Source organism: Chrysochloris asiatica, unplaced genomic scaffold, assembly GCF_000296735.1.
Source record: "Chrysochloris asiatica unplaced genomic scaffold, ChrAsi1.0 scaffold00013, whole genome shotgun sequence".
Taxonomy (NCBI): Eukaryota; Metazoa; Chordata; class Mammalia; order Afrosoricida; family Chrysochloridae; genus Chrysochloris; species Chrysochloris asiatica.
The window spans coordinates 30,090,892-30,103,259 of NW_006408531.1; the positions used below are offsets into that span (position 1 = coordinate 30,090,892).

A 12,368-nucleotide genomic window follows, 5' to 3' on the forward strand; every position below is an offset into this window, starting at 1 on the left:
CCCCCCAACAACGAGATGGCTGACACAGTGGCAGCATCAATGGGCTCAAACATAGCAACGACTGTGAGACTGAGATCAGGCATTGTTTCGTTCTGTTGTGTACAGGGTCATTATGAGTTGGTACTGACTCAATGATCCCTAACAACAACATAAGGAGTCCTGATGTGGCACTGCAGGATAATTCACTGGACCTCAAGGTCAGTTTGAGCTGAAACATTAGTAGTTCAAATCCATCAGCTACTCCTCAAAAACTCTAAGCAGGGCCGCTGTGAGTCAGAACTGACTCAATGGCACTTAACAACAACATATTAACATATCACCTTAAATTGAATTCCTTTTTATTCCTACTTTTTTATAAAAGTTATATTTTTAATGTAGCATAATGAAACTAATAAATTGCCTATGTGAATAAACATTTAATTCAGAAATAAGAACATTATTTCAAACTTTTACAGATCACTTAATATCTTTATATTCATCTTGATAATGTTATGGGGTTTTTTAAACTTGCACACAATGTTTATTTTGGCTGTTTATAATAGCCCAAAATAGAAGCAACCAAGATACTCTTCTAAAGGTGAATGGATAAATAAATTATGGTACATCCATACAATGAAGTATTAGGTAATGTTATTTTTCAAAGAGTAAAAATTTTGAATGAAGTATGCTGCAAAAGTAAAAAGAAATGTTTAAACAAAGTTAATTCTTCTAAGATAAACCTGAGGTTAACTAGTAGCCCCATGTCTCTAAAATAATCACTGAAAAATTATCCACCGGCCACTTTTAACGTTTTTAGAAATACTGAAAGTGGTTCAAAGAAACTCTAGTTTTACTTGTTAAAAAGATGAAGGAATAAATCAGAGAATCCCAAAGGAAATTCTTAACCATAAATAATTTCAACTATAAATACCGATCAGCAAAACTGGACAATCAGGTAGTTTTAATTACAATGTAGCCCTACAGGTCTTTCCATGCCATGTTCTGTTTCTTTCACTTCCCAGCATAGAAGAACCAGAGGCAGACTCACCATGTGGTAGTGGAGGACGATGGAATGTAGCCTCCTGACCTCCAAGGACACCAGGTGCTTGTAGGGTAAGGAGGTACAAAGGTAGTGGAAGAAAAGATGGCAGGCACAGTTGAAAGGTTGGTTACATTGATCAAACAAGTAAAATGATTACAGAAATGCCTTTGTTGGTAGCCTGACAAAACAGCGATGGTCTATCAGGCACTGAGCTAAGTGTGATGTACAACAGGAGTTGGCAAACTTTTTTCTTTAAAAGGCCAGATGGTAAATAATTTAGGATTTGTAGGACCCATATGTCTCTGTTACGTATGCCCCTTTGTTGTTTTTCTTTAAAAAAAAAAAAACCTGTAAAAATATAAAAACCAGTCTCTGTTGAAGGGCCTTTGAAAAAACAGTGAAGACCCGATTTGGCCCCCAGATTGTACCTGGCAACCACTGAAAACAAGTCAACCAACAAGAAAGGGGACTGTTTTAATATGTGTACATCTGTAAACAAAGACTTTTACTGTGAGTACAATTAGAGGTAAAGGAAAAATTGTTAGATTTACAAGTAACACAAGAAAAATTACATTAAAAATAAAATTATTTAAGATTACATACTCTGGTGTGTACACTGGTAACCAATAGACTAGTCTTCCACCTAATACGAGAGTCTCAGCAGCAAAGTTTAATAGGTCAAAAAACATATCACTCAGATGATAACTCAAAGAAACAGGAACATGGCTTTCTGGACTAAACAGAGAAAAAAGAAATTAACAATCAATTTTAAATGTTTAGACTGTTAAATTAACTAAAAAAGATGCAAAATGCTTCTTCTCAAAGTAGAACTCTTCATATTTAAATTTCATACTTACCATTTTTCTATTCCCTTTGGTATTTCCTTCTGTGAACCTGTTCTTCTGGTAGATTCTCTGATACCATATGGAGCTACACAGAAAATGGAGGTAATATGGACAGTCAAAAGTCATAATATCATCACCAAGGGGCAGGAAAACACCGTATGTCTCAGATATTACACTTGCGAGGAAATAACATCAGCCAGACAATACTAGAGCTGAGCATGAATAACATGAGGAACATTCTATTTTCTCTGAAAAGGAATTAACTATATTCTTCGAAACTGTCAATGTTATAAATGACAAATTTGCAATGAAGAATAGCTGTGGAAGTGTTAAAAACTAAAGCAGCTCTAAAAAATAAGATTATCGTTGTAATACACGAGGGAAATACACTGTAAAAGTTATTACTGGATCAAGTGACAAAACTGGAATAACAGACTTTAAAGTACTGTACTGATTTGCTGAAACTGGTAACTTTACTTTGGCTATGAAAGAGACTACCCCTGTTCTTAGGAACTACACTCTGAAGTCTAGAGGTGGAGGGCCACAATAGATGCAACACACTCTCAAACCTTTAACTAACTCAATTAAATCACTTTCTTACCCTGCATTCATCATTTTTTTCCTTCTCACTATGTTGGGGGTGGAAGGAATACTTGTGCAAGCTAGCATCGTGTGTGCATAGACTTAATTTTGTACTTAAAACGTAAATGATTTTAAGATACTAATACCACTCCTACTTTTCTATAAAACTAAACTTACGATCAGTGATGATTGCATCAAAAAACGTGCCCTTTCTCCAGGAAGGCTTAGATGCATCTGAAACCAAGACATCAAGGTAATATTTCTCTAAACCATACTGACGAAGATTTGCCCTGATGTTTTCATCTGGTCCTCTCCATTTCTGGTTTTTCCTACTAGCCTTGCCTGGAGGAAAAGAAAAAGGAAGACAGAAACAAAGCCTATTTACTTCCTGTTATTTAGCTAAAAGTAATAATTTAACTTACCAAAGTGTACATTAACTCAAGTAAAATGTGCTTTTATTTAAAGTGTTAATTTTATATATATAAACAAATAATTAATTCTGATTTCAAACTATTATAAAATATATTTTGCACAGGAAAGCGTACTGATGGACTGATTAGCCCTGTGGCACGAGGGATATCATTGCTGATGTCCGATGGATCTTGGCTGAAAGCAGAGAATATCAGAAAGATGTTTACCTATGCTTTATTGACTATGCAAAGGCTTTCGATTGTGTGGATCATGACAAGCTATGGACAACATTAAGATTAATGAGTATTCCTGAACACTTAATTGTGCTCATGAGGATTCTGCACCTGGATCAAGAAGCAGTTGTTCGAACAGAACATGGGAAAACCGAATGGTTTAAAATTAAGAAAAATGTGTTATCATTGCAATGAAATGAAATACAATTGGATGAATATGAAGCTGAAGTGGGACAGAAGCAAATAATGATGTATGCAAAACTTTGGAAAAACAGGGCTCTGGGATACAGAGATTGAGACATGGTTAAATGGGGAAAAGAGGGAAATAATGTTAAGATGCTTGGGTGTCTGTTGAATCTTGGTTTCCCTGGCATACTGCTATAAAATAGACACTGGCGGGGGAGAGAAAGGAATAGCCAGAAATACCATTATAGAAAGCTCGTCTGTCTTCTGACTATAACTGATTGGAATACCTAAAATGGGACTACAATGTGCCCAGCGAAGGAGGCTTCCTGAGGAGCCTCTGCATTACACAAGACCATAGGTGGAATCCTGAATAGCATCCAGAATCTTCTGAGGGGAAATTTCCATTTGAAAGGACAAGCAGACCAGCCTGGAGTGGCCAGAAGAACAGAAGATACTTCCTGAAATTAAAACTGACAGGAAAAATACAAAACAATATAGGCAGTCCAACTGATTACTACAAGAACAAACAAGTGGCCCGCCCGGGAGACCTCAAGGCAAGTGGTCGGGTCCCTCTCAGGGCAAACCCCCTTCTAAGACTAATGCTCAATGGAAATGCATGCTCTGATTGGTGACCACGTTCGTCACAAATAAGGGAAAGTGAGGAAAAAACAGCAATGAAGTTGCAAGCTAAGCCCTATAATGCTCAATAGACTCCTGTGAACCCAGATGGAGACCTGGTTGACCAGCAGTATGCCAAGTTCAGGGGACTCTTGGACGCAGAGTCAGCGATATAACCACAGAGGACTAGAGTGGAGAGTGAAATGTCCAGCTGATAAGAAGAGGGGACACATGCCTAAGTACACCCACACTTGCAGATAATACCCACTTGACTTGGCTTCAATGGCTGGATGATCAGAGCTCAACCAGAATAAGAAAGAAGAGGGAAAAAGTAATAATCTGATACAATTTGATGAACTTGACCTACACCTATGGTAGCAAGAGCTCAAAAGAGTGAACAAATCTTCACAGCGAGGATCATTCCCACCTCCTCCACACACAGAAAGGATAGGGATGGGTAAGTTGGACACTGACTACCCAGAATGGGGGGGGTACAGAGGCAAGAAGTGACTAGCTTACAAGCTTTCAAGAGGGAACCCAGATCCAGAGGGCGTGGCGCCAGATAGAATCTCCACTGAGTAAGTATTCATTCTGCCTAGTCGGGGCTGATGAAAGGAGATGTGGATAGGTCTCTTGTGATACAGTAGAGAATAATTGTTATCAGGACTGATTGTAAGGGCTAGAAATGTAAAGGTAGACATTTTGGGGCAAAGGGAGGGGAGTGATTAACCTTGCAGTCTAGGAGCAGAGGTCCCTGGAACTTTCAAAGAAGAAGAGGAGAGAATGGATTCCTACCCAGAGAAGCAGTGATGCCAGGGAAGGAGGCAGAGACGATGACATGGGGAGATGGAGCAGCTGGGGACTTTGGAACCGGAGAGAGAGAGGGGCTGTATGCAGATGACCGGGGGGCAGGCTTGCAGGGTATACCTTTTGGGTGATGAATGATGCATGGAAGGGATTGTAACCATGGCAAGGAAACGATATACGATGGGATCAATGTGAAGTTGATGATGTCCTCCCATGTAAACTATCACATAATTCACAATAAAGCATTAAAAAAAAAAAAAAGTGTGTGACAGGTTTGTATTCTTTCAGCATTCAATAATCCAAGAAGCTGGGTTATATGAAGAAGAACGTGGCATCGGGATTGGAGGAACACTAACAACCTGCGATATGAAGATGATACAACCTTGCTTGCTGAAAGTGAGGAGGACTTAAAATACTTACTGATGAAGATCAAAGAGCACAGCCTTCAGTATGGATTGCATCTCAAAGGAAAGAAAACAAAAATCCTCACCACTGGACCAATAAACAACATTCTTATCAACAGAGAAAAGATTAAAGTTGTCAAGGACTTCATTCTTCTTGGCTCAACCATCAACACTCATGGAAGCAGCAGTCAGGAAATCAAACGATGTATTGCATTAAGTAAATATGCTGCACAGGACCTTTTAAAAGTGTTGAAGCACAAAGATGTCAGCTTGAAGACTACGGTGTGCCTGACCCAAGCCATGAAATTTTCAATAGTCTCATATGCATGTGAAAGCTGGACAGTGAACAAGGAAGACCATAGAAGAATTGATGCTTTTGAGTTAATGATGTTGGAGGAGAATACTGAAAGTGCCATGGCTGCCAAAAGAACCAACAGATCTGTGTGAGAAGATGTACAGCCAGAGTGCTCCTTGGAGGCCAGGATGGCCAAACTTCATCTCTCATACTTCGGACATATTGTCAGAAGGGACCAGTCTCTGGAGAAGGATATCATTTTAGGTAAGGTGGAGGGCCAATGAAAAAGAGGAAGACCCCTAGCAAGATGGATTGGCAAAGGAGCAGCATCACTGGGCTCAAGTGTGGCAAGAATTGTGAAGTTGAACTGTGCAGTACTTCGTTCTGTTGTGCGTAGGTTCACTATGAGTCGATACCGACTCAATGACACCTAACAACAACAACTAATTAGCCCATACTGTTTTGTCATTTTTCAAGTAAAACTGCCTATACTACTCACTCACCATTGAGTACTAACTGAATTCTAGTAAGATAAAAAGTGAATAGAGAACAGACCCATTACTCCAACAGCAAACAGTCCTGTGTAAAATAAGATATGAAACAAATAAAGGAAACAGAAATGAAAGGAGCTAACTTGACAAACGTAGCGGCTGCATTTTGCACTTTGAACTACATGCCAGTCATATAAGTGCTCTGTGTTGTTGCTGTTAGTTGCCCTCAAGTCAATTCTGACTCAGAGCAACCCCAACTGTGCAGAGTAGAACTGTACTGAACAGGGTTTTCAAGGCTGACCTTTTGGAAGGAGATTGTCACCTCTGGGTAGGTTTAAACTGCCAGTCTTTCTGTTAGCAGTCCAGTGCCTGACCATTTGAGCTACCCAGGACTCCTGCTTGCTGTAAAGTCATTTTCATATTTTTACATGCTCTTCTGTGTTATGATCTACTGCATAATAAAAAACAAACTTAATAATCAAAAAAAGAATACGCAGTGTGAAAGGAGGAGGGGTCCAGAGACCAACAGATAACCTAAAGAAAAGTATCATAAAAGCCTAGGTCAAAGAAAATTGCAAGGGTCTGACGGAGAATAGATGGAACAAAGAAAGACAAAAAGTGCCCAATGAGACCACTGAGTAAGAAACCAAAGGCGGCTCTGTGTAGTCCAGCACTGCCAAGTGTTATAGATCAGCAGCTGTAGTAAGAGCGGTGAGCAGAATGGTAGGCAGAGAAGCTGGAAAGAATGGGTAAGAATTCATGAGATACTAAAAAGAGGAGACTGCAAGTAAATACTAGTCTTCCAAATAGCACTTAGGAGTTCTGGTGAGGCGCTGTGGGTTAATGCGCCAGACTGCAAAGCCGTTTGAACTGCAAGGTCGGCAGTTCAAGCTCACCCACTACTACTCAGAAACCCTATACAGGGTGGCTATGCATTGGAACCGACTTGATGGCACTGCACAACAACAACAAAGTAGCACTTGGGCAACAGTAAGAACACAGAGTGGCCCTACAAGATCGGGAGCAAAGCTTGTTTGTATTTTGAGGAGGAAGGACGGTTTTGTGTACAGGAGAGGTTCAGAGCACAGGGAAAAGAGGGTCTACCTGATTAAAATCTTGGCTGAGATCTGAGAAAAATCTACTTCAAATAGAATTCTACCCAAGCAGACTGAAAGGTTAGGACTTAACTTTTAAACATAACTTTAATAAATTGTTGTTGTTATTGGTGGTGGTGGTGGTAGCGTGCCATGGAGTCGGTTCCGACTCATAATGACCCTGTACAGGGTTTCAGAGGCTGTCAATCTTTACGGGAGCAGAAAGCCTCATCTTTCTCCCATGGAACAGCTCGTAGTTTCGAACTGCTTGCTGACCCTGAGGTTAGTAGCCCAACTTGTAACCACTAGACTAACCAGGTGTCCTCAAGTCAATCCCAACTTATAGCAACCCTGTATAGAGTTTCTAAGACTTCTTCTCCCTTTTTTTTTTAAATCTTTGCAGGAGCAGAAAGCCTCCTCTTTCTCCCATGGAGTGGCTTCTGGGATTGAGCCACCAATGTTGTGGTTCACAATCTAGTACATATACAGAAATTTAAATAAACTAGATAGACAATTTACTTAAAGCGAATATGCTGCTGCCACTGGAAACTAACTGGAGTCATTCTCAGCGCTTTGTCTACTCTAATATACTGAAAAAAATATTCTTTCCTTTTTAGTTCATTTACGGAAACTTAATAAAATAGAACTCATTTTCCTCATGCTACCAAATTTCTTTAAATCAAGGTAGGAAAAAACAGATCATCAAGTGCAATACATCAAACTACTTTAGCAAAAGAGACTAAGCTAACATAAGCTTTCCACTAAACATTTATCTCTATCAGGTGAAAAACAGAATAGAGAAGTATTTTAAGGGATGACCTAACTTACAACAATGACACACTAGCATGAACAGTTTCAAACTCAGCATGAAAAATAGTCATTTTTAATAGTGTTCAACTATAAGGAAATGCCTTTTCAGTTTGATATAACTTTATTCCAACACACATCAATAGAGACACTTTTAAAATTGAAAACACTTTCCAAAACTGCCTCAAAACCAAAGCAGATCCTTGTCTTAGGTTATCCTCAATTTAAGGCAGACTCTTTAAAGTTATTATCATCTGAAGTGTTTTTTAAAGATGTTTTGGGGAGGCAGTCTTTGAAGGACAGATAGTCCTCCTGCCTCCTGATAATTAAACCTTGCTTACTTTTCCATAAAAATACACTGTGGTTAGTTAAGATATTAAGAAAATAAATGGTACCTAAAAATGAATGGTACAAAATTAATACAATATAAATAAGTGGTGCCGATCTTTAAACATGGACTCCTGGTGTGGTGTTGTACAATCAGCACTGGACTGCGAACCACAAGGTTGGAAGTTTAAACACATCAGCTGCTCCTTGGAAACCCCATAAAGGTCCCTATGAGTCGGAATCGACTCGACAGCACTTGACGACAACAACAATCTTTAAACATAAACTGTATATGCTTCAGTAACATGCACATCCTGATTACCAAAATGGCTACTTTGTGCCCACATTTTTAACTAGAATCCTGGTGTGGTGCAGTAGAATAAGCAGTGGACCCCAAAGTGAGTTTGAACCACAAGGTCAGCAGTTCAAACTTACCAGTGGCTTCTCAGAAACCCTGTACAGGGTTGTTATGGGTAGGAACTGAGTCAACACCACTTAACAACAACAACATTTTTAACTCTTTTACTAACAGTGCAAATACCAATGGGGAGAGGTCTTAATGCATTCATCTTTGTGTTCCCCTAGGATAACAATTTGTACACACTGGATTACTTCATAAAAAGTAGATACCCAATGAAGTCTTAAAGTTGTAAAACTAAGTAAAATTACATCATAGCTTTGTATTTTAACATTAAAAATACATGTGCATTTTAATATCTTTGTTGTTAAGTGCCGTCGAGTTGGTTCCAACCCATAGCAACCCTGTATAGGGTTTCTAGAGAGAGACTGGTGAACTTGAATCACCGACCTTGTGGTTCAAACGACCTTTGTAGTCCAACACATTAACTCACAACAACAGGAAGCTGTTATTTTAAAGGCACATTTGGTACAACAGTGGAGACTGCAAGATTATTCAGAACCTGTACTCACCCAAGCCATGAACTGTGTTGTAGTCGATGTCTGTCCCAAATACATATGCACCAAAATGAGCAGATGCTACCAACAAGCCACCTGAAAGATCACACAAGTAGGTTCTTTTACCAGAAAATCTCAGGCTCCTATTTTTTCCCTATTTAATCTGATTTAGAATATTAAGAGCTAGTTGTAGGCAGAACATCCTGGAATGACACTGCTGCTGGCCTCAGAACTGAGAGGACAAACACCTAAGCTGCAACCACTGAAATGGTCACAAAACAGGAAATTAATGTATGTCCTGGCAATAATACTTCAAAACACACTATCTTTTTTGATCAAAATCATGCATATTTATCTATTTTGATTTTATCTTGTGAGGTCAGTAGAAAAGCTCCTTGCTCCTTACTTACCAATGAGCACATAAGGCTGCTATACAAACAAGTGGCAATAAACAAACTGAAAACGGAGGTCAATTCCTACTTAAGTCTCAGGGTTTCAAATAATTAAAGGGATCAGAACTGATATGTGAGACATTTAATTTTTTATAAAAATTCTACTCCTATAATCCAGTCAAGTAATTGTCCCTCCTTTTATAACTGTAAATATAAATTTCAGAGCAACTACTATCAAACATTGGCAAAAATACTGAATACACAAAAACTTTTCAGTTTTATTTAGTTCTGTGACAAAAATAAGAATAAACAACTAGATTAGGTTATGTGGCAGCTGTGACCACTCACATATGAAGAAAATCCCTAATAAACATATTTTAAAACAGAAAACTTCCTTAAAATGTAACCAAATGTTTTAATTTTTTAAGAAAAAAACTTTCTTAAACATATTTTTAATAACTGTCCATTTATTAAATTTTACTTTATTTTTTAATACCCAAATATTAAATGTTCTTAGCACTTGTACAAGTCCTAATATAATACTAAAACTACAGAAAGATCTGTCAGTCATACTGAAACAAAAAAATCTATTGTTAGATTATAAAATAAACACTTTGACAAGGGAAAAAAAAAACTGGGGTTCTTTCTTTTATAGCTTTTCCAAAGGTGAGCTCTAAAACAAAGATGGGCCAAGATCTAGAAATGATGTCAATTTCATAGTCATTTAAAACATAGTCTGGCAACTTCTCCTTAAAAATTACTTTGCTCATGAAAAACACTGTAGCTGACTGCATCCTACTTAAGAAGGGAGATGGAGGACAGATAAAGTACAGCAGAAACCAAAACCGAGTTGCCCTCATACTAACTATAAAAATCATTTGCGTGAAAAGTAGGGTAAAGAAGGCCTCACAGTTCTTATTTTGTAAGTGGAACAGTCCAGATTAGGATAGGCACTCTGTGTGATGAGTTAAAATACTCACAAAGTCACTTCACCCAAGTTAGAGGAATTACTACAATTCTGCCAATTTAGGCAGATACTCACCTAGAAGCACTAGCTGTCAAGGGGAACAGAAAAGCATTCCTGTGCTTCCTTAACCAGAACCTTATCCATTTGGTGAGAGTGAGTTTTGAGAAGACCCAATTTACAGTACACTGCTGAAAGGAGATGAATAATCTGTTAGACTGCATCTGTTCGTGAACTTGAAGCTTTTTTTAAAAGTTAAATCATACTAATTAGCTACTCTGAACTGATCACAGGGCAATCATTGTTTATCATCTAGTGGTTTTTCGATTAAGTTGGGAGTGTTGGTTTTACATTTAGTTATAACTCAGTTGGGGTTTTCTGGAAAGCATTTTGGTGGAAGAATGGTACAAAAAAGGAGGGGTGAAGTGTTGAGGGGGTTAGGCAACAAGACTCAGTGATTTCTTAATATGCTATTAAATTTAACACTTACCACAAACAGGATCTAGACGAGTAAATCAGTATTTTGATTTCTCATTACTTAAATAGTAACTACTTTATGTTTAAGGATAATATGCTCCAGGCAAAAAAATAAAATACTAAATTTATTTATTTTTCCCCTATACAGAAACAAATTTGTGATTTTCAATTTTATAGAACTAAGTGAAAAGCTTCACAAATGTGTGGAAATGAGAGACTGGGATTTTGGTTTTGCAGAAGGAAAGGGATAAAAAGAGACAGAACAACGATATTACTTCTGTTTTATCTTTTTGTTGTTTTGTTTTTTTAAAAGAAGATCCCTAATTAAATAAATTAACTAGGAGCCCAAGCAAAAGAAAGCACTCTAATTAAGAAAATAGGAATAGTGCTAGATAAACGATGGAACTGGGGGAAGTGTGATCACCAAGAGCTAAGGACAGAATGGGAAGCAGAAACTTAACAACCTCCTTTCCTTCACACAGTCTCCCCGCAAGACCTAGCACAGTCAGATTCCTAACATCTGGCTCCTATGCTTCCCTACTTGAAATGACACAATTTCAAAAAGAGTCACAGTCCTTTCCTTACATCTAACTGAAAGAACAAGAAGCCAAAGAGTATACTTTAGTCTCCTGGGGGCATCCTAATACCAGAGGAGCTGGCTCACCTGACAGAAACGGGAAGAAGAAATCAGAGCTACAGTGGCAGAGCTCTGTCTTAAAATCACACGAAAGCGCCCTACAGCATGCAGCAGACATTTGAACCAATTATTGTAGATATAAACAAAGAATTAGCAGCTTACTATTTTAAGCCTCAATTTCCTTGTCTGCTGCCATAAATTGCCAACAGTTGCAAATTACATATATCCTGGGAATTAGTCACAGAGCAACAGAAAATGAGTTCACAACCAAACTGTTCATCACTACTCAATATAATTTATATCTAGCATCTTTCACCTAAAAAGCATCAAAGTTCTTAACAAAATAATCATTTAAAAATTGTAAGAACTGTAGTTTATTCTCTATCATGTGTCAAGTTAAATATCCTGCCCAAAGACACATTGTAATTGATGCCATTGTTGTCAGATGCCATCGAGTCAGTACCGACTCAACGCGACCCTATGCACAATAGAATGAAACTGCCTGGTCCTGCACCCACCTCACAATCGTAGCTACGTTTCAGCCCATTGCTGCTGCTGCTTAAATCTATCTCGTTGGACATCTTCCTCTTTTTCTCCAACCCTCCACTTTACTAAACATGCTTCCTTGTCTAAGGCTTGGTCTGTCTTGATAATATAACTGAAGTATGAGAGGCAAAGTCTGGCATCCTGGCTTCCAAAGAGCATTCTGGTTGTACTTCTTCCTATACAGATTAGTTTCTTCTTTTGGAAGACCAAGGTACTTTTTATTTTTTTTCCTTAAATGTTTTATTGTGAATTATGTGATAGTTTACATGGGAGAACATTAGTTTTACATTCATTCTATCGTATATTGTCTCATTGC

At 38.1% G+C, this 12,368-nt stretch overlaps 1 protein-coding gene across 1 annotated transcript in view; it reads right to left on the reverse strand.

Annotated features, from left to right (window-relative positions):
* The window catches only part of TRMT11 (tRNA methyltransferase 11 homolog (S. cerevisiae)), a 93,598-nt gene that overhangs the window by 30,678 nt on the left and 50,552 nt on the right, over positions 1-12,368 (reverse strand). The window contains exons 8-11 of the mRNA XM_006834730.1: positions 9,052-9,132; positions 2,626-2,790; positions 1,879-1,951; positions 1,625-1,756 (exon numbers count right to left, since the gene is read on the reverse strand). Coding sequence (XP_006834793.1) covers positions 1,625-1,756; positions 1,879-1,951; positions 2,626-2,790; positions 9,052-9,132 — 451 coding nt within the window. The remainder of the gene's footprint in view (positions 1-1,624; positions 1,757-1,878; positions 1,952-2,625; positions 2,791-9,051; positions 9,133-12,368) is intronic.